Below are 25855 nucleotides of genomic sequence, written 5' to 3' on the forward strand. Positions count from 1 at the left end.
CTTTCACTTGGCATAATGATTTTGAGGTTCATTACTATTGTTATATGATTTAGTAGTTTGCTTTTTTTATTGTAGAAAATAATATTCTGTTGTATAGCTATACCTCATTTTCTTTATTCAAATCATGGACATTTGGATTGTTTTTAGGTTTTGGCTACTACAGAAAATGCTGCTGTGAACATTCACAAACAAATATTTGTGTGGACATATGTTTTTGTTTTTCTTGGTTTGATTCCTAGGAGTAGAATTGTTAGATCACATCATAAATGTATGTTTAAGTTTTTGAGAAACTACCAGTTATTGAAATGGAGTAGTGTTGTCTCCAGCTATTATTAGGAACTATTTCTCCCTTCAGTTCTGTTAAGTTTTGCTTCATGTATATTGAGGCTTTTTGTTTGGTATAGATATATTTACACTGTTATGTCTTATTGAAGGATTGGCTCTTCTATCAATGTGTAATGTGTGTCTTTATCTTTTGTAACTATTTTTAACTTTAAAGATTAATTTGTCTGATACTGATATTAGTATAATCACTCCAGATTTCTTTGGATTACTATTTGTATAGTATACCTTTTTCTGTCCTTTCAATTTATTTGTGTCTTTGCATCTAAACTGAACTCTTGTAGATCTGTATTGTGGATTTTTTGTAATCCATTCTGCAGATCTTTGCCTTTTCATTGGTAAGTCTAATCCATTTACATTTTTTTTTCTTTTTTTTTTTTTTTTTTAATCCATTTACATTTAAAGCGGTTAAGGATAAGAGGGCCTTACTTCTACCATTTTGCTATTTGTTTTCTATATGTCTTATATTTTTTGGTTCCTCAATTCCTCCATTACTACCTTCTTTTGTATTTAATTTCTTTTTCTAAAGCACCATGTTGGTTACTTTCTCATTTACTTCTCTGTATATTTAAAAATTATTTTCATAGTGGTTACTCTGGGGATTACAAGTAATGTCCTAAATTTATAACAGTCCAGTTTGAGTTGATATCAGCTTAGCTTCAGTAGCATCTAAAACTCTGCTTCTATACAGGTCTATCCCCCACTCTTTATGATGTTATTGTCACAAATTAGGTCTTTATACATTGTTGCCCATTGACACATAATTGTTGTTCTGTGCATGTGTTTTGTAAATCATATGGGATAAACCAAAAATCCAATAATACTTGCTTTTGTATTTATCTACATAGTTTATTGTACTGGTGTTTTTTATTTCTTTTTATGGCTTTGAGTTGGTGTCTAGCATCCTTTCATATCAGCCACAGGACTCCTTTAGCATCTCTAGCCTTTTAGCCTTCAATAGGGCAGGTCTACTAGCAACAGACTCCTTCAGCTTTTGTTTATTTGGGAATGTCCTAATTTCTCCCTCATTTTTGAAGGATAATTTTACCAGGTATGGAATTCTTGACTGACAGTTTTTTCCTTTCAACATTTTAAATATGTCATCTTAATGCCTTCTGGCTTCCATGGTTTCTGATGAAAAAATAGGTTGTTAATCTTATTTAGGGTCCCTTGTATATGATTAATTGCTTCTCTTTTGCTGTTTTCAAGATTTTCTTTTTGTCTTTTGACAGCTTGATTATATATAATATATCCTGATGTGAAACTCTTTGAGTTTGTCCTACTTGGAGTTTGTTAAGTTCTAGGATGTGTAGATTCATTTAATTTAACCACAAAATTTAATCAAATTTTCGAAGTTTCAACCATTATTTCTTCAAATATCCTTTCTGCTGCTTTCTCTCCTTCTGCTGGAACTCCCATAATGTGTATATTGGTTTGTAGGTCAATATCCTACAGGTGTCTTGAGCTTTGTTTATTTTTCTTCATTCTTTTTCTTATTCTCAGGCTAGATATTTTCAATAGGCTTATCTTCAAATCAATTGATTATAGGTTGTTATAATTTTTTGAATATATTCCAGAGTTCTGGAAATGTTCATTTTGACAGGTTTTTTTTTGTGAGATTAATTGTTGCTTTAGTGGAGGAATGGATCTTTGCAGCTTTCTCCTCTGCTATTTTTGGTGATATCCTTACATCTTCTTTTTGAGTGCTTCCTTATTTTCCAGTACCACAACATATTCCAGGGTCATTTTAAATTTTTTTTGTTCCTGCCTTGGAACCAACTGGTTTTTCAAGGAGCATTATTTGTTTGTTTGTTAGTTTATTATGAGTGTGGTGTTTAGAAACCACGATCTGGGTATGGGGTACCATTTAGTAAATGCTCACTATTACTAGTGTATCACTGCATTTAGACCCTTTCAGTGGACAAAGCTAGGAAATATATGCATATCTACAAATTTCTATATGCACACACATCTACACTGGAAGGCAATTGATTTTTGCACATGGATCTTGTATCCTATGACCTTCCTATAGTTTTTTTGGTAGATTTTTCAGTATTTTATACATACAGAATTACATGTGTTTTATTTCTTCCTTTGCAATCTGTATTCCTTTAATTTCTTTCTCTCTTTCTTTCTTTCTTTCTTTCTTTCTTTCTTTCTTTCTTTCTTTTCCTCGTTCATTCATTCATTCAGAAACACTTATTAAATAGTGGCCCTTACATGCCAGGCATCATTCTAGATGCTGAGGATACAAAAATGATATGGACATGATCTTTCTGTATATGACTAGTGTTATTATGATCTAATTTTTTTTAAAACCAGGGAAACTCCTATGAGGGAGAATAGGATATCATCTCATTGTATATATTATCAAATTATTCTCACTTAGAGGTGAATAACTCTGGCTCTATAATCATGTAGACCCAACTTTGAATTCTAACTCTACAGCTCTTTGACCTTGGAAAATTGCATAATTTAGTTTCCCAATATAAAAGACAGAATTAATAATACACACATTTATTGGGAGGATAAAAAGCGCCCAAGCATATATTATGGAACATAGTGCTCAGTGAATGTGATTTCTCATGGCATGGAAAAACTGTTAGGTAAGATTCCTAAAGTGGTAAACTACAATGATTTGTCACAATAGTCATTTAAAAGTTTTGAGTAAAAAATTCTTTTTTTAAGAAAAAGATCTTATTTATTTAGAGAGCAGGCATGAGTGAATGAGGGGAACGGCAAGGGGGAGGGAGATCTATATGGGGCTTGATCTCATGACCTTGAGATAATGACCTGAGCCGATATTAAGAGTCCAATGCTTGACCATGTGAGCCACCCAGGTGCCCTTAAGAAATTATTTTAATAATGAAGGGTACAGTGCATTGTATACTGAACATAGTTGGCATACTAAATAATCCACAGGCAAAGTAGTTTTTATAGAATAGCAATGTTAATTTGTTTTTATACTGTGTTAATAACTAGTTTAGATATTATTTGTTTACATAGGGGCACATTTTGATATTAATTAAAGAACTATTTTAGGGGGAGTATGGCCATGGAATTGGACAACTGTCCATGCAGCTGGCCTTGGAGACGGAGGGGTTGCCCTTCCTGCACCACATGGTGAGCTCCCGGCTAGTACCTGTGGCTTGTAACATTGCCAGCTGAAGGTGTTCAGCTGCATCCTTCTCTCTGTGATGTTTCAGAAGCTTTCAACCCAGCTGAGGGCCTTGAGGCAAAGGCAGCTGGACTGCTGTGGAACTTGATGTTATTGTTAAAGGACAAGAGGCTTTAGCAGTGGCTTGTTTGAAAATGCAAGAGGAATTAAATGCACCAGTTAAAAAGTATCAGGAAAAACTAAGACAGCTCAATGAGCAAAAGAAGGAGACAGAAGATTGAAATGTGGGGCAGCATGCAAGAAGGAAAAAGGTACAAAGTAAATATTAGAAAGCCTCCAGAAGAAGACCATCCTGGGCTTTCTATTTCATCGCTTGTGCTGAAATGAAAATCTAACAGAATGCCTTTGCAGGGAGGTAGTTATAAGCCTTTGGTGAAGGAAGTGAAGCTTGCTCCTGGAGACCTGGGCAGAGGCCCATCATCTGGTAGATGAGGCTGAGAATCTTGTTAGTGTCGCTTTTGACATTAGCAAGATGAATCCTTAACCCTCAATTCAGTTGCCTTACACATGCTTTTCACAATGACTAGCCATGGAACAGGGGATTTATTTCTCTTCTTTACTACACCTGCATCTTTAATTCTTGAAGTCAGCATAGGACATAGACATCACCACTAGCAGGAGTGGCAGTTGGTCACACTCAATAAAGCTAATGACTGCATTCATTGATTTCATAGGTAATTGCTAGTTGATAGATAAAGTCCTCTGGGTGATAACAGTCTTGGGTGGTTCTTCAAGTTAGAGGTCCCTGCTAGTATGACAGTTTCTGCAACAGGTTGTGTTGAATGATGTATTCCTTGTAAATGGTGAGCCCACCACCAAGGATAACTGATGCAGATAGATGATGGGGTTGTTTTTATATATTTGTTTTTATGCACAGAACTTTGAAAAAAAAGAAACTGTAAATATTTAAAAATGCAAAGAACATTTTTAGCATCTTTATTAAATGCAAGGAAATTCTTTATGAACTTAAATTCATCTGTCAAACCTTAAACAATTTTATTTTTTAAAAGATTTTTAAGATTTATTCATCTGACAGAGAGAGAGAGTGCAAGTGAGGGGGGCAGCAGGCAAAGGGAGAGGGAGATGCAGGCTCCCCGATAAGCAAGGAATCCCATGTGGGGCTCAATCCTAGGACCCTGGGATCATGACCTGAGCTGAAGGCAGATGCTTAACTGACTAAGCCATCCAGGTGCCCCATAAACAACTTTTATCATTAAAAAAAAAAAGTAACATTTTTTTGGGTTAATTTTGGTGGCAATAATATATTCTTCCAGAGTGTAAAATTTTTTTTTTGGTTGTGATTCAGGCTTTCATGAAACCTGCATTAACCCTTGATCAACATTCTGAAACCATTTGCCTAGTGAGGAAAAAGGTTCATTAAATGATACCTCAGTGGTCTTAGTCAATGGAATTGACTGTATACATGGGCTCGTGGCCAAGGGACATGTGGGGGCTGAAATCCAGCCTGGGCAAGGCTGTCTCTGCTCAGAGGCAGGGAGCCTTTTTTCTGCTTAAAAAAAAAAAAAAAAAAAAAAAAAAAAAAAAAAAAAAAAGCACTTTTTGGATGAGCTAACAGAGGCTTGATTAGATCCCTCATGCCAGCAGGGTGGAAAATGCCCTGGGGAAAGCCAACTCATTGAATCTCATGTGTCCTGCCATTTTTTTTCAATGTCATAAACATATTTTATGTTCTTAGTCGTTTTCCCATCCTAGATGCTCAGAAAATACATGTGAGATTAATAAATGAACATTAGCTAGAGAGAATATGGGTTTTAATTAGATTGTTTATGCATAGCTTAACTGTGAGAAGTGGTAAAAAGAAGCAATTCTCCACTTCTTTCAAGTTATACCATATACTGCATATGCTGGGCACAGAAATGATACCAAATAAAGAGGCAGAATGGGGAGCAGGAAAAGCAGCCTAGTGATCAGGGGATGTATTCCCCTGCACAGTGCAGGGTATTAATTTAAAACACACTTATGTAACACTTACTGATGCTTGGCAATGTTCTAAAGCACTTTACATGTACCAACATCTTAATCCTCACAACAGTTTGTGAAGGGGGTACTCTTTGCATGCTCATATTATAGATAGGAAATTGAAGCACGAGAGTTTAAGTGATTAGGATAAAAAAGCTAGTACATGGGGCAGCCAGATACTCTGGCTGCAGAGTTCATGCTCTTAGCCGCTATACTATGCTGCCACTGCTGAGCCAACTACTCCTCCTTCAGAGTTTCTGCCCAGCTGTGCACCATCTCACTAATTCCATTCATCGCCTTGGAGCCATTTATTTCCATGTCTGGTGTCCTTATTAGATAGATCTAGGGCACTCTGAGAGTTGGGCCCCATTTTCCTGCTCACATCTGTTTCCCCTCTGGCAGCATGTCACAGATACTCCATAGATGCTTTGTGAAGAAATTTTCAAAGGGCAACACCATCATCAAATTTTCCTATAGGAGTAACACCTGCGTACAAGTGCTGCTTGACAAAAAAAATACCTGAATTTCAACAACCTGCCTTTGGAAGACAGGTGTGGCCCTGATGTGTTGAGTTTCCAGGTAGAGATATCTGATACAGTGGCTAAGACCAAGAAGCTGCAAGAGGCAAGGAAGGATCCTTCCTTTACAGGTTTCAGAGGAAGTAGGGCCTTGCCAACACCTCAATATCAGACTTCGAGCTTCCAGAACTGAGACAAGGCATTCATTTCTGTTGTTCTCATCCACCCAGTTTCTGGTATTTTGCTATGGCAGCCTGGAAGACTAATATAGTAACTGTTCATCTATTTGGGCTGCCATAACAAAATACAATAGATTGAGTAACTCATCAACAAAGGAAATTTATTTCTCACAGTTCTGGAGGCTGGGACATCCAAGGTCAAGATGTGGGCAGATTCAGTGTCTAGTGAAGACCTACTTCCAGTTCATATTATTTTGCTGTGTCTGCATATGGTGGGAGAAATGAGAGATCTCTCTGGGGTCTCTCTTATAAGGGCACTCATTCCATTCAATTCATCCTAATACCATTATCTTGGGGGTTAGGACTTAACATATGGAATTGTGGTGGTGTATGTGGGGGGCATACAAATATTCAGTCCATTGCAGTAACTTTATTTTTTATTTATTTATTTTTTCATTGCAGTAACTTTAACTTTAAATCAGATAACTTGTCTCTCCGTCAGTCAGCAGTACTTACTGACTATTCAGTGTGTGAGTTATCTGTGTGTGGGAGTGGAGCATGAAGGGCACTTCATGAGGCTCCCTGGATAGTTCTAGGGTCTTTGCCTTTGAGACTTTGTAATCTGGCAATTCAAAGTGTAGTCCCTAAATAGAATGAGGTTGCTCTTGGCTGAACAAATATTTAGGGATCATTCACATTAAAGTATCTTTAAATGTGAAGAGCGTATCAGAGAGCCGTAAAGTAAGGATTGACTAATGCAAGTGAGACTGGGAGTTTGGGGACAATGGATACCATGAGCCTTGGATCCCTTTTGCATAGAGTCTAGTGGTTGGATGATTCCTTCACCACTAGTGAGGGTTGAGGGATTACATCAAGGGAAGGGTGGCGTAGGATTGTGAAATGAAAGGGCCAATTCCCTATGTCCTGGGATTGGCTCTACAGAGACTAATACTGCTGAGGATTTGTGTGCACAGAAGACACTGGTGGCAAAGGTTCCATGCAAGGTAGTTTGTGTAGTGATTTGATGAGAACAGAAATTTGAGACTTTGGAATTTTCCTCTTGTCTTCTCTGTTTCCAGGTGCCTTTCCTATTTTACTGTGACAACTGACCACTTAATGTATCTTTAATGTGATTTTTAATATTTTTAATGAACCAGAAAAATCAGCAGAAAATGGTGGGAGACCTCTTTTAAAAAAAATTATTTATATATTCGTGAGAGAGAGAGGCACAGACACAGGCAGAAGCAGGCTCCACGTAGGGAGCCTGACGTGGGACTTGATCCCTAGTCTCCAGGATCACACCCTAGGCTGAAGGTGACGCTAAACTGCTGAGCCACCTGAGCTGCCTGGTGGGAGACCTCTTTAAGAAAATCCCTTAGTGCTGCTATAAACATCGGGGTGCAGGTGTCCCTGCGTTTCATTGCATCTGTATCTTTGGGGTAAATCCCCAGCAGTGCAACTGCTGGGTCGTAGGGCAGATCTATTTTTAACTATTATGCTGAGTGAAATAAATTAATTGGAATAGGATAAACATTATATGGTCTCATTCATTTGGGGAATATGAAAAATAGTGAAAGGGAATAAAGGGGAAAGGAGAAAAAATGAGTGGGAAATATCAGAAAGGGAGACAGAACATAAAAGACTCCTAACTCTGGGAAACGAACTAGGCGTGGTGGAAGGGGAGGTGGGCGGGGGGTGGGGGTGACTGGGTGACGGGCACTGAGGTGGGCACTTGATGGGATGAGCACTGGGTGTTATTCTATATGTTGGCAAATTGAACACCAATAAAAAATAAATTTATAAAAATAAAAAAGAAAGAAAATCCCTTAGTAAGGTTGCCATAAACTAGTTGAGTTTTTTTGTTTCTTTGTTTGTTTTATTTCATTTATTTCAGGTCAACTTAGTGGACTTTTATCTGAGTAAAAATATAGCTGTTGAAGTCACTCTTTCTAATAGTAATAAAACCTTCATTCCTTTTCTCTAAGCAGCATGGAACTTTTTTTACGTCTCATATACTTGGAGTTACCTGCAGCTTCAATTTTCTTTGATTGCTTGCTGGCCTAGGTTCTGGTGGTGTTTTCTCTGCCTAATAGGTACAGCAATTGTCACTCTAGCTTAGGACGATTGAAGATGAAACAAATCACAGTAGAACTTCTTGACTAACCACAAGGAAGATGTGGCTGAGGGTCTTCAGAATCGCTACAAAGATGTTTGTAACCAGTGTTCCCCATCTTCACTTAAGACAAAATAGAAGGGGATGTGTAATGTTGTAACACAAAGGATTGGGATCAGCTATGGGGAAGAACTAACTGTGCAGAGTGTATGGCACCACCAAAAGGATTTTTAAAGAAGAGGGGATGAGAGTCCTTCGTGAAGTCAAAATCCTATATGTTATCTTTTAGGCTGATCCACAGACAATTAGAAGGCTTTGACTGGCAGGCTTCATGGGGGAAGCTGCCCTCCCCACACCAGACCTGTATACAATGTGTGCATTGCAGTTTTCTCGAGGGAGTTGCAGCCAAGTGTTCAGGTGCCCCTGGACCAGCCATGCTCCTATGCTCATCTACATTCCCAGTGCTAGAGCTTAGATTCAGGGACTTCCAGTACTTCCCAGGTGCCTCCCCTGAGACTTCTTATGGGATGCTATGGCTGAGGCACTTTTCCCCATGGTGATGGGGTATTTTTCTACTCCTGCTCTCCCCTTCTCTTTACCCTCAACCCTCTGGGATCATAAAAAGGCAGGAGCCTTTTGTTTGGGGCTCCTGGGCAGTGAGATACTTCTGTCATCTGACCCCTGCCTAGTGCTGTTCCATGGGGAAAAATGGAGCACTGGGATGCTGGCATTTTTGCCTCTTGCCTTCACTGTTGCAGTGAATAATGAAATCTTGATTGTTATTTTCAGATTGGCTTGTTTTCCTTTTTTTTTTTTAATTTTTATTTATTTATGATAGTCACAGAGAGAGAGAGAGAGAGAGAGAGGCAGAGACACAGGCAGAGGGAGAAGCAGGCTCCATGCACCGGGAGCCTGATGTGGGATTCGATCCTCGGTCTCCAGGATCGAGCCCTGGGCCAAAGGCAGGCGCTAAACCACTGCGCCACCCAGGGATCCCCAGATTGGCTTGTTTTCATTGACCATCTCAGCACCTGGAAGCTGGTAGAATTTTTGTGGATGATTTTTAAAAAAAGATTTACTTATTTACTTGAGAGGGAGGGAGAGAGAGGGAGGAGAAGGTACAAGCAAGGGAGAGGCAGAGGGAGAGGGAGAGAGAATCCTCAAGCAGACTCCCCACTGAGTGCAGAGCCCGAAGCTGGGCTCCATCTCCATCTCACAATGCTGAGACCGACTGAGCCACCCAGGTGGCCCTGGATTTTATTTATTTATTCATACGAGACACATACACACACAGAGACAGAGACACAGGCAGAGGGAGAAGCAGGCTCCATGCTGGGAGCCTGATGTGGGACTCGATCCCGGGTCTCCAGGATCATACCCTGGGCTGAAGGCAGAGCTAAAACGCTGAGCCCAGCCCTGGATGGTTCTTAATGTAGATTCTTATCAATGAAGGAAAGAACTGCTACCTGAGAATGTGTGTAATACTCATTCACTCCTCTATTTTTTTAAAAAAGATTTTATTTATTTATTCATGAGAGACACACAAAGAGAGGCAGAGACATAGGCAGAGGGAGAAGCAGGCTCCATGCAGGAAGCCCGATGTGGGACTTGATCGCAAGACTCGGGGATCACACCCTGAGCTGAAGGCAGACGCTCAGCCGCTGAGCCACCCAGGCATCCCTCGCTCCTGTATTGAACAAATACTTATTGACATCTATGTTCCAGGCACAGGGGACAAGGACACTGTGGGCTGGGAATACAAATTTGAACAAGGTAACAAAGGTCTCTACCTGCATGGAGGTGGTGTTATCTGTGGAGACTGCAACCAATGAGTAAACATATTACAATAATTATAGATTATGGTTATATCATAGAGGGAATAAGCAAGATTTAAAAACGTATTTTATTTAAATTCAATTTGCTAACATATAGTATAACACCCAGTGTTCATCTCATCATGTGCCCTCCTTATTGTCAAAGTGGTTAGTGGAGGGAAGCTTCTCTAGGTTCAGTAAATGGAGAGGCTTTTCTTTTTTTTTAATTTTTATTTATTTATGATAGTCACACACACACACACAGAGAGAGACAGAGACAGAGACACAGGCAGAGGGAGGAGCAGGCCCCATGCACCGGGAGCCCGACGTGGGATTCGATCCCGGGTCTCCAGGATCGCACCCTGGGCCAAAGACAGGCGCCAAACCGCTGCGCCACCCAGGGATCCCTGAAGAGGCTTTTCTAAGGAGGTGTTATTGGTACAGAAACCTGGGGGTTGGGAAGAAATCAGCCTCATGAAGAGGGTGGGAAAATGTGTTCCATGCAGAGGGACCAACAGGTACAAGGGTTGTGATGTGGGAACAGGCACAGTGTGTTCTAGGAATTCAGAAAGCCATGCTGCCCTAGTTGTTGTGTGTTTTGAATGTTATGCCTGAGTGAGACCTCTGTATCCTTTCCAGAATTTATAAATACTTCATTTTGGTTTTGTATGGATTTATATCCCTTCTGGTCCTCAAAAGAATTTAAGTGACTGATGAAATTTAAAAGCTTTGAACTGGGCAGCCCGGGTGGCTCAGCGGTTTAGCGCTGCCTTTAGCCCAGGGTGTGATCCTGGAGACCTGGGATCAAGTCCCGCATTGGGCTCCCTGCATGGAGTCTGCTTTTCCCTTTGCCTGTGTGTCTGCCTCTCTCTCTCTCTCTCTCTCTCTCTCTCTGTCTCTTATGAATTAAAAAAAAAAAAAAGAAAGAAAAGCTTTGAACAAAAGAGTTGAGGAACAATAGGAGAGTAAAGCAGTGAGGAGTATCATTGATTCATGAAAAGATCAGGAACTAAAAGGAAATTGAAAGGGAAAAGCTTGGCTCGAGGAATGAACCAGGTCACGGTCAGACTATGTCCCCAAGGGCAGTATCTGGCTCTTAGCAGGTCAGTAGTTGATGGTTGAATGAATACACTATTAGGGCAGATGGGTTCTCATCAACCTAGGATTTGGCATGAAACTCTTGGAAGGAAGTAGTTTGGGTTTGGGGGAGAAGTAAATGTGACCTGGCCCACTTTGTCAACCTGAACTTGTGTTAGAGCAGGTAACTTACATGCGATGACAGGTACTGAGTGACCCCTTATTTGCCAGTAAAATGCCAACACAACATACAGAGAACAAGAGAATAGAGGGAGAAGTGGAAGAAAGAGGAATGTATGGAGACCATCAAAATATGAGTTTAAAAACTTCCAGAAGGAACTTCTTGGGTTCTTTCAAGAAGGAACTATTTGGTACTAGAACCTCCAAAAGTAGATGGTATGGTGTCAGAGTTAAGAACATGGGCTTTGGAATTAATAGAGCTCCCTTTGAAAGCATCTCTTCCTAAGGATGTAACCCTGAGTGAGTTATGTAACCTCTGTGAACCTTGGTCTCATCTTCTGTAAAATGGGGATATAATACCACTTAGTTCATAAGGTTATCCTGAGGATTACATGAAGTAAACCATACACATCTGGGGCGTAGTTAGTGTTTAATAAATTGTAACTGTAACTAAAGGTTATTGAGGAGGTGGAAATATCAAGGCTTTGATAAAGAGGTCAGATGTGGTGGGTGGAGTAGATTAGGAGATGGAGACATAGTTCTGGGGAAACTTCTTCTGAATGGAAAGAAATCAACAAGAAGCATATTGTGGCCAAGAGGATTACCATCATTTTCTTTCTTTGTTCTCTGATTTGGCCATGATGGGAAGGTAAGCAAGAAAAATTAGTACCTGAGAAGTCTCTGAAATGAGAGAGGTACCACAGAAAGATGGGAGAGCTGAGCTGAGCATGAGTGGTGCTTCCTGGCCAGAGCAGACAAGTGGTTGGAAGTTAGGAGCTGGGAATGGCTTCTTGGAGGCCCTGAGGGATGAAACAAGTAGACTTCCATTAGAGGAGAACAAGCTGGTCTAAATTTAGTTACACTGTGCTTTCTAATGAGTTTAGTGACAAGAGTCTGCAATTTGTTGTTTTTGAACATCAAGAGTTTACTTTCTGACATTAGAGGTAAAATCAGGGGTGCCTGGGTGGCTTAGTCAGTTGAGCATCTGACTCTTGATTTTTGGCTCAGGTCATGATCTGAGGGTTGTAAGATCAACTCCCATGTTGGACTCAGTGCTGGGCATAGAGCCTGCTGAAGATTCCCCCTCTTCTTCCTCTGCCCCTATGCCTTTAAAAAAAAAATAGGTAAAATCTCTCTCTCTCTCTCTCACACACACACACACACACACACACACACACACCCTTTTTCCCTCTGGGGAGAAAGAGGGCTGTGTCTGGGATGACTGATCCTTCTTATCACTAACTTGTTTATCACTTTCTAGTATGTTTCTTAGAGTCCCAAAATAGTTTATGCCATTTTAATTTATTAACTAAGTGAACAAGTATTAAGTGCCTCCCTTGTGCCAGATACTGTTCTAGGTAGTGAACAAGTCCCTGTTTTCAAGGCACTTACAAGGCAATAAGGATGATAGCAAAATCAGCAAATGATAAGTACTTTTTTTTTTTAATTTTTTTAATTTATGATAGAGAGAGAGAGAGAGAGAGAGAGAGAGAGAGAGGCAGAGACACAGGCAGAGGGAGAAGCAGGCTCCATGCACCGGGAGCCCGACGTGGGACTCGATCCCAGGTCTCCAGGACCGTGGCCCGGGCCAAAGGCAGGCGCCAAACCTCTGCGCCACCCAGGGATCCCTGATAAGTACTTTCTGTTCAGAAGAAAGAGAAAACAGATATGACAGTAGAAAGAGATGCCACAGTGCAGCACTGCTTTTGATGGAGTGAATAGGGAAGACCTCTGGGAAAAGGGACTTAAGTCTGGGAAAAGCATATTGTTGGGAGAGGGAACAGCAAATGCAAAGACCCTGAGATGGGAAGGTGCTTGGTGTGAATGAGGAGTAGCAAGGATCAGTGTGGGTGGAGGGGAGTGAGTGAGGGGAAAGTGGAGGGTTGTCTGATAGGAATGATCCAGTAGAGGGCTACAGTGAGATACGGAAGAGTGTGTGTGTTTAGGGGGTGTAATTGCAGATACAAAGCCCTGGAGCAGGTAGGAGGGGCAGATTCAGCATGTGGGGAGGAGGGATGGGGAGGGGGAGACTTTGGAGCACAAGACAGCTTCTCCACAGCAATGGGAGGCAAAGCAGGTGAGTGGGCAGAAATGCAGGGAGGTTTGTGGTTTAGGAAGATGGGCATATTCAGTAAATTCCTCAGGAGAGGGGAAGAGGGAGGAGGTTTGAGGAGCTTCGAGAATGTGTGAAATAATTCCTAGAAGAGTAAAAGAGGTAATAGAGTGAAACACTGTACCAACAGAAAAAACACACTTCTCAATTGTCAAAGGGTGGAGAAGCTGAAAAGCCTCTTCCTTTACCTGGTCCTACCTGGCTCACAGGCAGGTGGGGGCCAGCGGAACACGTTTCTCTGGCCAAGGCCCAATCTCTGAGGGGCGAGCTGCTTCCTGGTGCTGGACAGTTACTGCCGCTCCCTGCCTCCTCCTTCTCCCCCCACTACCTCTCACCTTCCACCCTCCAGCCTCCCTCCGAGGTTTCCTCTCTTGGCTATACCACTTAGGCAAGTTGTTCAACTTCTTTGAGCCTCTGTCTCCTTATCTCTAAAAGGGCCGACTCATTATACTCATCTTAATAGATTTATCATTAAATCTATTTAATGATAAATAGATTTAAATTCAATTTGCTTGAATTGAAGCAAGCAATGTCACCATGTACAAAGTGCAAGGTGCCCTGTTTAGCAGGTGGATGTTTCCTTTTGTTGTCACTACTGTCAATGCAGCTACTTCTGTGACTGTTGCTGCAAGATGGGTCTCTAGTGGCACACCTCGCCTGTGCCTGTCACTGCTGCCTCTGTGGTCCCAGACTGCAGTGGATGGAAGAATTAGCTGAGGTTTTTGCTAAAAATTCTGATTCTTGGCTTAGAGACACAGCCTCCATGCAGGGATGTAGGACCTGAGATCTCCATTTTAAACAAATACCCCAGGGGTTGGATGGTTGTTATTAGTATGATCACTTCCTGGATGACATCTCATTGAATTTTCACAACCACTGCATACGATTGGAGGGTTAGCCCATTTTAGCAAAGGGAAAACAGAGCTGAAGGGAGGCTAAATAATTTGACTAACATGGAACTTGTAGAGACCCGAGCTGGGTCTCTTTCCCAGGTTGTGGGCAGGTATGTGGAAAGTTTACATAAGTGCTGTTTCCGTGTGGTCTCACATTCCATCCAAATGGAAGACAGAGCTCTTTGATGGAGCTCACGGAACAGTTTGATAAGGATGGAAGGCGTTCTGGCTGTGAGTAACATCACCAGACCCACACACAGGTCCTGATTCCAGCACATCCTAGCTGTGTGGTTTGAGGGGAGGCACTTCACCTCTCTGAGCCTTCTCTTCTTTGCCTTGAAGTTTTGAATACCTTGATATAAGCCTGAGAGGGTCATGAAGATGAAGCCAAGTAATGCATGACATGCCTCTCCTGGGTTTAAATATTCTCATGCTAGCTTGATTTTAGCAACTTCTGGTAATATATTGTATTTGAGCTACTTCTCTTCCCTCCTGCTACATTTCTTTTGGGGCAGGGGCCAACTCTTAGTAGTTGTTTGTGCTCTACACGTTGGCAATTCTAAGACGGTGGATAAATGGATGAGTGTTTATTTTTTTAAATATTTTATTTATTTATTCATGGGAAACACACAGAGAGAGGCAGAGACACAGGCAGAAGCAGGCAGGGAAAAAAAAAAAAAAAGAAGCAGGCAGGGAGCCTGACGCGGGACTCGATCCCGGTCTCCAGGATCACACCCTGGGCCGAAGGCGGCGCTAAACCGCTGAGCCACCCGGGCTGCCCCTGGATGAGTGTTTAAACAAAAAAAAAATTATATTAGGAGCATTGCTGTAATCCATCTCTCATGTCTTAGAACAATACAGTGTTATACTGTGAATTTAGCTGGGAAGCATTGTATACAAGAGGCTTTCAGTTAAGTAGAAGCATCAACAATGTTACAAATAAGATAGACTTTTTCCCCATCCTTCTGAAAAAGCATAGGTCCCCTTGTGGGTCTCTGAAACATTGGCTTATTTTCCAGGGCCTTCCAACCTTAGATCTCAACTCTGTATTGTTTATTTGAACAGTTTTGTCCTTTTGCCTTCCAGCCCCTTCTGTTATATTTGCTATTTCCCATATGTCTAGGCTAGTAATAGTCTTGATACAATTCAGAGCATGCATCCCTTGTCCCCATCTCGATGAGTCCCTAGTCCTTGTCTTTTAGTATTTTCATCTCTATCTGGAATACAGAGTAGATGACCAGCACAGGTTTGTGAGCATGGATGGGTGATTCATTCAACACAATCATGAAAGAATCCCACTGCTTCCTTTGTCCTCCTCTTCTCTGACATGTCTCAGTTTTGGTCCTGCTTTTATTTATTTATGGCTATTTTAAAAATATTGAACCTCAGATGCAGAGTTGGATTATGGATTATCTACAACCCTCAGTTTATGACATGCTTTGATCATTGGTCCTTGCATGGTCTGTTTTAATGCATATGTGGATGGATGGTTTTAAATAATATAACAAGCATCTATGTACTTGCTACCAAAACCAGAATAGGGCCTTGGTAGTAACTTATGTCTAACCATATGGTTTCCCTACTTCCCATCTCTCTGTTTTCCACAGTATGGGGTGACCACCATCCTGAATCCTTTATTTTTTCTTTGCTTTCCTTTTTATATAGTTTTATTATGTCTATTTTCCTAAAAAGTATTTCTCATTTTGGTTGCTTTTGACTTTATATCATACTTTCCCCCCTCATTTAATGTTATATTGCTAAGATTCATCCATCTTGTTTCATGTTGTCAAATATATTTATTTATTCGCTATTGGTCATTTATTCATTCACTACTTGATTCATTCACACTCATGTGACTGGGTCATTACGTTATTCCCAGGATTTTGCTCTTGTGAACAGTGCTTCTGTGAATATTCTTGAACATGATGTCATCAGGTTTGTGCAAGAGTTTATGGGTTATGTGCTTGAAGGTAGAATTCCTGGGTCACAGGAAATGTGAATTTTCAACATTATAAGATAATGCCAAAATAGTTTCCAAAGTCTCTGCCCCAATTTGTACTCCTCATGTCCTTTCCAATACTATTTATCCTCAAATTTTGAACTTCGGCCTGTTGAATGGATATAAAACAGTATTACACTGTGATCTGCCCTGATCACTAATGCTGGTGAGAGAACATTTCTTCAAATGTTTATTGATATATGTGTGTTCTCTTCTGTAAAATGCCTGTTCCTACTTTTGCCCGTTTTTCTATTGATCTGTTGATACTTTCCATACTGATTTGCAGAAGTTTGGTATATATTTCTGATGAGAATTCTTTGCTGATTTTATGTTCTTTGTTCAGGTATTGATTCTTGTGTAACACCACGGCAAAACTTAGTGGCTTAAAACAAAACTTTGCTTTCTTATGATTCTGTGGGGTGACTGGGCTCAGGTGGGTGGTTCTTCTGCCCCATGTGATGTTAGCTGGAATAACTCAGTGGTCCAAGAAGGCTTCACTATGTCTGGCGTCTTGGTGCTCCTTGCCATTTGGTTAGCTTGGACTTTCTCTTAGCATGGTGACTTGGGGATAGTTGGACTTTTTACCTGGAGGCTGGCTTGCAAGAGGAAGGGAGCACAATATGCCAGTCCTTTTAAGGCCTCTGCTCCAAAATCCAGAATGACTCTTCTGCAAATAATAAAGTCAGGTAAGAGGAGAGAATAATCTCCAGGGAAAATAGCCTTCACTGCTTGATGTTTGAAGTGGCAGACACACACACACACACACACACACACACACACACGGAGAAGGAATTGTTGGCAGCCATTATGAGAGATGTCTGCCATTTGTATATTGTGAATACCTTTCAGTTTGTAACTTTTCTTTCTATTTCTTTAAGATGAACCAATATTCTTTTTTTAAAAATATTTGTATTATTTTTAAATTTTATTTTATTTTATTTTGAGAGAGAGTGCGCGCACAAGCATGTAAGTGGGTGGGGGAGGGGCAGAGGAAGAAAAAGAATCTTAAGCGGGCTTCATGTCCAGCACAGAGAACAACATAGGGTTCCATCTCATGGCCCTGAGATCATGACCTGAGCCAAAATCAAGAGTCAGACGCTTAACCGACTGAGCCACCCAGGCACCTGTAAGGTGAATTTTATTCTTAATTTTAATCTAGCTCTTCTTTTATAGTCAATGCTTTCTGCATCTCGTTTAAGAAATCGTTCCTTGCTTCAAATTCTAAATGATATTCACTGATATTTTGTGCTAATTTTTTTAAAGTTTATTTCTGACATTAAGTCCTCAATTCATCTGAAGCTGATTTTTGCTGTGGCTTGAGTAGGAATTTGATTTTATTGTTTCGCATTTGAGGTGGATTAGCTTTTCTCACTGATCTGATGTACCACCTCTATTATATACTAATGTTTTCAAAATGCATGGATCTGTTTTGGGCTCTTCTCTGTCCTGTAGGGCTGTTCCTCTCATCTTGCTCTGTTTTAATTATAATAGCTTCATAATAAGCCCTGATGCGGGATCCCTGGGTGGCGCAGCGGTTTGGCGCCTGCCTTTGGCCCAGGGCGCGATCCTGGAGACCCGGGATCGAGTCCCACGTCAGGCTCCCGGTGCATGGAGCCTGCTTCTCCCTCTGCCTGTGTCTCTGCCTCTCTCTCTCTCTCTCTCTCTCTCTATCATAAATAAATAAAAAAAAAAATAAGCCCTGATGCCTTGTAGGGCAGGTTTCCTCCTCTCTGGTCTCCCTGTTCAGCAATATCCTGTTTTTTCTTGGTTCTTTACTGTTGCATATAAATTTTAAAATTATTGTACTCAAGAAAATCTCATTGAGATTTTTTTTGGGTTTGTATTGATTTTATAGATCAATTTTGGGGAAGAATTGACAAGTATTAATATTATCCTATCCAAGAAAACAGTCATTTTATTTATTTAGATCTAAGAAATTCTTTTAATAAATTTTGTTTGTTACTTACTTATATTCAATATTCGAGTGAAATCATATGGTATTTGTCTTTCTCTGTCTGACTTCTTTTACTTAGCATAATACCCTGTAGGTCCATCCATGTTGTTGCAGATGACAAAATCTCATTCTTTTTTTATTGGTAAGAAACATTCCAATGTATATACATGCCACTCTTCTTTATCCATTCATCTATTGATGGACATTTGAGTCAATTCCATATCTTGGCTATTGTAAATAATGCTCTTATAAGCTTAGGGATGCATATATCTTTTCAAATTAGTGGTTTTGTTTTCTTTGGGTAGATACCAGTTGTGGAGTTACTGAATCATATTCCTATTCTATTTTTAATTTTTTAAGGAGCCTCTATGCTGTTTTCTGAAGTGGCTGCACTAATTTGCATTCCTACCAACAGGTGCACAAGGGTTCCTCTTTCTCCACATCCTTATCAACACTTGGATTTCTTGTCTTTTTTATTCTAGCCATTCTGACAGGGGTGCTGGTAGTGACATTTCCCCACCCGCTCTCCATCCCCTCCCCTCTTAGTCTGGATAGCCAGGCACTTTTGGGAACCAGTGTGAACACTCTCCACTTATCTTGCTAGCACCGTGTGCCCCACCCTTGTGTTTCCCTGCAGATCTGTCCCACCCACATCAACCCCATTTGGCGTGTGTCTCTCCTAAAGCCACTTCTGCCCTTACACACCTTACAAACCACCCCAGCAGGGACCAATGCCACTCCAAAGTGACTCCTGCCCTAGGGAGAGGGGAAGATAACCACACACACCAGTGCATCTGCAGTCCCAGCAGCCATTCCTTCTAACTAGCAGCAGAGAGAGAGAGCACCCTGGTGATCAGTACAACTACAGCCCCAGCAGACAGACTGGGGGCAGGACGAAAACCTCTCAGGGGACATCACAGGAAGAGTGCCCTGCGGTTCAGTGTGATTGCAATCCTGGCAGATGGACTGAGGGCAGGCATTTGGTCTGACTGCAGACACTGCCCTGCAGCATCCCCAGATAGGCCCCCTGACAGCACAGGGACCAAATCCTGCCCGGCACGCCCCCAGTGGACAAAGTGGGCCATTGCAGCTGGCCAGGCGGTAGACAAATGTTCAGCCACAGCAGGAGGCTGCATGCTGCTCCCATGGGAGACACCCTTGCAATATCTGGTTCTGGGGAATCAGGGGTGAGGGTAGGGGTGGAGGTATTGCACTCTAGGGCACCACGAGGCCTCTTTTTTCTAGACCAATTATACGGAGTAATGTATGTTATTGGCTATTCACAATGTCTAATAAACCAGAGTTGTAGGTGCTTGATGGGGAAGAGAGTTACTAGGTGGTGGTTGACATACTATTTCTGGGACCCTAGGTTTGGATCCTGGTTCTACCATTTACCAGTTGTGTGATTCTTGGGAAAATACTTAACTTACTCACTGTGTCTCCTTAACTGCAAAATAGAGATGATAGCCTTAGGGAGCAAATGTGAAGTGGATGGTGCCCAGTGCAGAATAGGTGCTCTTTAAATGTTCACTTTATTTATTAATATAATTATTTGAAAATTGAGAATCACTTAAAACACAAAAAGCATCATCTATATTCTTTATATGTTCATTATGGAGATGAAGATGGAGATAAATGCAGATCATAAGCATCCATATCCTTGGAAGAGATTTGCTTCTAACTACATGTAAAGCTCCTAACCTTAGAGGGGAATAATATAATTCCCTTATCAGATAATTAAATTGGTAAAATCTCTCTGGGGAAAAATGGTAAAAATAAAGATGATTGCAAGGAAAAATATTCATAAGTGTTTAAATGTCTTAGCTTAAATAATTGTTATGCTTTTTATTATATTGACAAATTTTTATAGAAAGAACCTTCATTTTTTTAAGAATTGCTGATGAGATAATTACTTTATTGAACTTCTTTGAGGTGCAAGACAATGTGCTGGCTAAAATGTAGTGACAAGCAGGACGCATATGATCTCTGATCTCATGAACTCATGGGGCTGCATATCCCAGATGTTGCTCTTGAGTTACATAAGTATAGGATGTTGAAAGATAAAGTGTGCATAAATATATCACCACATATGAGAGAATCCTCAGTTACACAGTAGATGAAAACATTTGGTCACACATTTGGTTACCCACCAGGATCAAATGTATCTTTGTACACTTAAGAATTAACTTTCAAGATGCTCACCAGGGGGAGAGGCAGAGGTACCATTCATTACATTATAGAATTTCTGAGAAGGCTGTAACTGTAAGTTTGCTTCTTTATCCACCTCCTCTGTGGTGGTTATGCTTTAAGGTAATTGAATGGGGGAACAAAGCAGTTCAGTATGTGAAACCCATTACTGGATAATCATGATCTTTTGACCCAGTTAAAATATAATCAATATATAAGAATATAAGAAAGGCTTTTAAACCTTTAAACTTTTATAAAGTTCAGCTTTTTTGGTGGTAACGGCTGTAAAATTCTGCATCACAAACAAAACAAAACAGAAAAAAAATTGCCTACCGAGAAGAATAATTCAATAAGGAAATGAAATGATATCAATAGAATCAGAATTTAGTAAGGCTGATAATACCAAATAGATATCACTCCAGGTAAACATGGATTCTCATTCATCTATGGAATTAACTATCAATTTCTCACTTTGGTATCCACAGCTCAGCCATTATCTCCCCACTTACTTTTTGAGACTCGTCTTTGATTACTTCTCTGTTGTTAAACTGGACCAACTGGCCTCCGTGCCTTTGTTTGGGCTAGTTCTTCTACCTTAACTCCTTCCTTGTTTGCTTCTCACTGACACTTACCAAAGCTGGTCCATTCTCACCAGCAACTAATTCCACCTCTTCTACCCTGTTTCCTAAGCCCATAGAATACGTGTTGCCTTATACTTGGAACTCTATAGTCTTGCTGTATCTCACTTCCCTTATAATTGTCTACTTATCCTCTCCACTGGGACTCTGAACAGGGATTCTCTGTATCTTAGTGCTTGACATGGAAATTGCAGAATAGAACATAAAGAGTAAAAAGGATTTGCTGAAGGAAAACATCTTTGCATCTCAGGTACAACAGGTTCTTCTTAAAATGTCATATAGGACAAGAAAAACATAGTTGTAAAACATGGAAGATAAATGTATATGTCCTAGAAGCATTATACACACAGACATAAACAGGCAGTATGGTTTAAGATTAAATGAAAAAGAGGGGCACCTGGGTGGCTCAGTCGGTTAGGTGTCTGACTCTTGATTTTAGCTCAGGTCATGATCTCATGGTCCTGAGATCCAGGCCCACATTGAGCTCCCTGCTCAGCGTGGAGTCTGTTTTCTCCCTCTTTTCCTTTGCTCCTCCCTCCAACTCTTGCATATGTGCTCTCTCTCTCAAGTAAATAAATAAATAAATCTTAAAAAAAAGATTAAATGAAAAAAGAAAAAGCCTTATTACTGTCTTCAGAATACAGTATGATGAATCAATGGCTGACATCTCTAAGCTGTGTAAAGCAGTCTTTTTTTTTTTAATTTTTATTTATTTATGATAGTCACACAGAGAGAGAGAGAGGCAGAGACACAGGCAGAGGGAGAAGCAGGCTCCATGCACCAGGAGCCCGATGTGGGATTCGATCCCATGTCTCCAGGATCGTGCCCTGGGCCAAAGGCAGGCACTAAACCACTGCGCCACCCAGGGATCCCTGTGTAAAGCAGTCTTATAGTTACCTCTTTACTAAATTGTTAAGAAAGAATTACTTGAAAATAAAAAAAGAGCTTTTTTCCTCCTGCAGGGTCAGTTCTGTGACTATTGCAATTCTGAAGACCCCAGGAAAGCGCATCCTGTCACCAATGCAATTGATGGATCCGAGAGTTGGTGGCAAAGCCCTCCTCTCTCCTCAGGCACACAATACAACAAAGTCAATGTCACCTTGGATCTAGGGCAGGTAAGTTATGCTTCCAATTGGAAAGGGAGAAATTAGTTTGGATCGTTGTTTCTGTAGTTATTTCTGAGATAAAAATTATATTAAAAAACAGGTATCAGTTTTAATTGGTATAATTTCCTCTTGGTTTTTTTAATATCTTTATATTTTTTATATCTTCTGTTCCTTGGCTGAGATTTTATATGTTTTTATTTACTTTAAGAATATTTGTACTTACTCACTGAAGCATTTTTATGATTGCTACTTTAAAGTTTTTGTCAGATAATTCTATCATCTGTTTCATCATCTCTTATTGGGGTCTGTTGATTGTTTTTCTCATTCAACTTGTTATTTCCCCCTGTATGTTGATATAATGAGTGATTTCCACTTGTATTTTGGACATTTTAGATATTATATTAGGATACTCTAAGTCCTATTTAAATCTCTCAGCTTAGCAGATAGTCACCCTGTTTAGGTTTAATATGTAGGCTCTGGCCTGCTTTTGCAGCCTGTAGTTCCAATGACAATTTGGTTTTCAGAACTGGTGCATACTATTCCAGTCTGCTTTGTTCATCTGGTACTGGGGCTCTTGCTTGGTTCCCAGGAGTGCTGCTGCCTGTGGAGCCAGAATGAACTTCTCTTGATCCAGTGACATTTAGTAGGGGTTGAGACACACTGGACCTTCAGGGCAGAGAGTGCTTCCCCAGTGCATTGTCCAAGGCTGCCTGGTTCAGGTAGAGCTCCTGCTGAAATAGACATTTGGAAATCAATGGCATATAGATTGTGCTAACTGATGAGACCACATGCGAGTGAGAAGAGGAGGGGATCTAGGGCTGAGCCATGGGACTCTCCAAGATTAAGAAGTCCTGGAAAAGAGAAGGAACCAGTAAAGAAGATTGATATGAGATGAAAGATGGGAGGAGGACAATCAAGAAAGAGTCCTAAAGCCAGGGGAAGAAAGTATATCAAAAGAAAGGCAGTCTTACAGCTCTATAATACAAGACAAAAAGCCTAATTTTAAAAAATGGGCAAGGGATCTGAATAGACAGTTCTTCAGAGAAGATACATGAGTGGCCAATAAGCATATGAAAAGTTGCTTAGCATCATTAGCTATCAGGAAAATATAAGTTAAAACCACAATGAGATACCACTTCACACTCAGTTGGGTGGCTATAATCAAAAAGATAGATAAAGTATTGATGAGGTTCTGGAGAGATGGGAACTCTAATACATGGTTAGTGCAAAATAGAATGGCATAGCTGCTTTGGAAAACAGTTTGCAGAAACTTTCCTCAGAAAGTTAAACACAGAGTTGCCATATGACCTAGCAATTCTGCTCCTAGTTATATATTCAGGAAACATGAACACATACATACACAAAAGAACTTGTTTATGAATGTTCATTATAGCATTATTCGTAATAGCCAAAAAGTGGGAGAAACTCAAATGTCCATCAGTTGTAGAATAAGCCTAATATCCATATCTATACATGCAATATTATTCAACAATCAAAAGGTGTGGATTTCTGCTGAATGCTACAACATGGATAAACTTTGAAGACATGCTGCTTGAAAGAGGCCAGTCAAAAAAGATCACATATCATGTGATTCCATGTATATGAGATGTACAGATAGGCATATCTATAGACGTAGAGCAATAGTAGCTTAGTGGCTGCCTGGGGATGGGGGTTTTGGAGGGAATTGAGGGATGACTTCTGGGAGGGATGGCTTGTTTTGGGGAAGACAGATGAAAATTGAATGTGGTTGATTGGACAAGTTTGTGAACATACCAAAAACCTTTGGACTGTCCATTTAGATGAATGAACTGAATGGTGTGTGAGATATACCTCAGTAGAACCGTAGCACATCAACAAAAAGTTCATGGAAAGAGTGTTTCAAGGAAAGAAAATACAGGGAGAGTGACTATGTCAAATACTGCATCAAGTAACATAGGACATGTCATGACTGATAATTTGCCATTGAATTTGCTAATGTGGAGGTCCCTGGTGGCTTTGATGAGACAGGACTGAAAACCTGACTGCAGAGAGAGTAAGAGAGATTGTGAAAGGAAAGGAAGCTTGGAGTACAGAAATCTAATTTGAAGAGTTCCGAAGGAATGAGGAGAGAAGAAATAGGGGGAGAGCTGTTGAAAGTGAGGTAAAGATAAGACTGCTGACTGATTCATAATAGGAGACATAGAACAACACTAGCACTAACACTAATGATAGTACTAACACTGATGTTTAAACCCATCTTTCTGCTGGTGATAGTGGTGTACAGAGTATAGTTCATATAGGAAATACTGCTTGACCAGATGCCTGCCCTCTGCCCATCTGCTGGGGCCGTGGTCACATCTACCTGCAGGGTGCTTTCCTGATGTTGGTGAGTGGGGCTGCAGGAACCTCGTGCACGTTTGGTGGCACTGCAAACTGGAGCAGCCACTCTGGAAAACAATATGGAGGTTTCCCAAGAAATCAAAAATAGAATCATCATATGGATCCAGTAATTCCAGTAATTCTGGATATTTACCCAAAGAGAATAAAAACACTAATTTGAAAACGTATGTGCACCCCTATGTTTACTGCAACATTATTTACAATAGCCAAATTATGGAAGCAACCTAAGTGTCTGCTGATACATGATTGGATAAAGAAGATGTGGTGTATATACACAATGGAATATTATTCAGTAAGAATAATGAATCTCGCCATTTGCGACAACATGGATGGAGCTAAAGGGTATAATGCTAGGTGCAATAAATTAGAGAATGACAAATACCATATGATTTCACTCATATGTGGAATTTAAGAAACAAAACAAATGAACGAAGAAAAAAGAGACAAAGCAAAAACAAAGACTCTTTTTTTCTTTAAAGATTTTATTTATTTATTCATGAGATACACAGAGAAGGCAAAGACACAGACAGAGGAGAAGCAGGCTCCATGCAAGGAGCTCTATCCTGGGTCTCCAGGATCAGACCCTGGGCTGAAGGCGGCGCTAAACCGCTGAGCCACCCGGGCTACCCGAAAAAGTACAGACTCTTAACTATAGGGAACACACTGATGGTTACCAGAGGAGAGGTGGTTGAGGGGACAGGGAAACAGGTGAAGGGGATCAAGAGTACACTTATCATGATGAGCACTGAGTAATGCATTGAATTGTTGAATCACTATATTGTACACCTGAAACTGGTATAACATTGTATGTTAACTATACTTCAATTGAACAGAAAACAAATTTCTCCAAAAAAAGTATTGCTTGAAAGCAATCAAAAAGGCAATGTATCCCATAGCCTAGAAATCGAGTGATACTGAGACTTTTACCAATTGAGTGTGTTATCTTCATTTTGGTTGGGGATAGTTTGGTGATAGAAGGGCTGTCAACCTCTTCAGCTCACATGTTGTATTAAATTACCTCTCTCCCGGGGATCCCTGGGTGGCACAGAGGTTTGGCGCCTGCCTTTGGCCCAGGGCGTGATCCTGGAGACCGGGGATCGAATCCCACGTCGGGCTCCCGGTGCATGGGGCCTGCTTCTCCCTCTGCTTGTGTCTCTACCTCTCTCTCTCTCTCTCTCTCTCTGTGTGTGACTATCATAAAAAAA

At 40.6% G+C, this 25855-nt stretch overlaps 1 protein-coding gene across 1 annotated transcript in view; it reads left to right on the top strand.

The window, feature by feature from the left end:
• Window positions 1-25855, top strand: part of LAMA3 (laminin subunit alpha 3) — a 250657-nt gene that overhangs the window by 6741 nt on the left and 218061 nt on the right. Inside the window, exon 2 of the mRNA XM_077900280.1 lies at window positions 22128-22280. Within this exon, the coding sequence (XP_077756406.1) occupies window positions 22128-22280 (153 nt within the window). The remainder of the gene's footprint in view (window positions 1-22127; window positions 22281-25855) is intronic.

Source organism: Canis aureus, chromosome 6, assembly GCF_053574225.1.
Source record: "Canis aureus isolate CA01 chromosome 6, VMU_Caureus_v.1.0, whole genome shotgun sequence".
Lineage (NCBI taxonomy): Eukaryota > Metazoa > Chordata > Mammalia > Carnivora > Canidae > Canis > Canis aureus.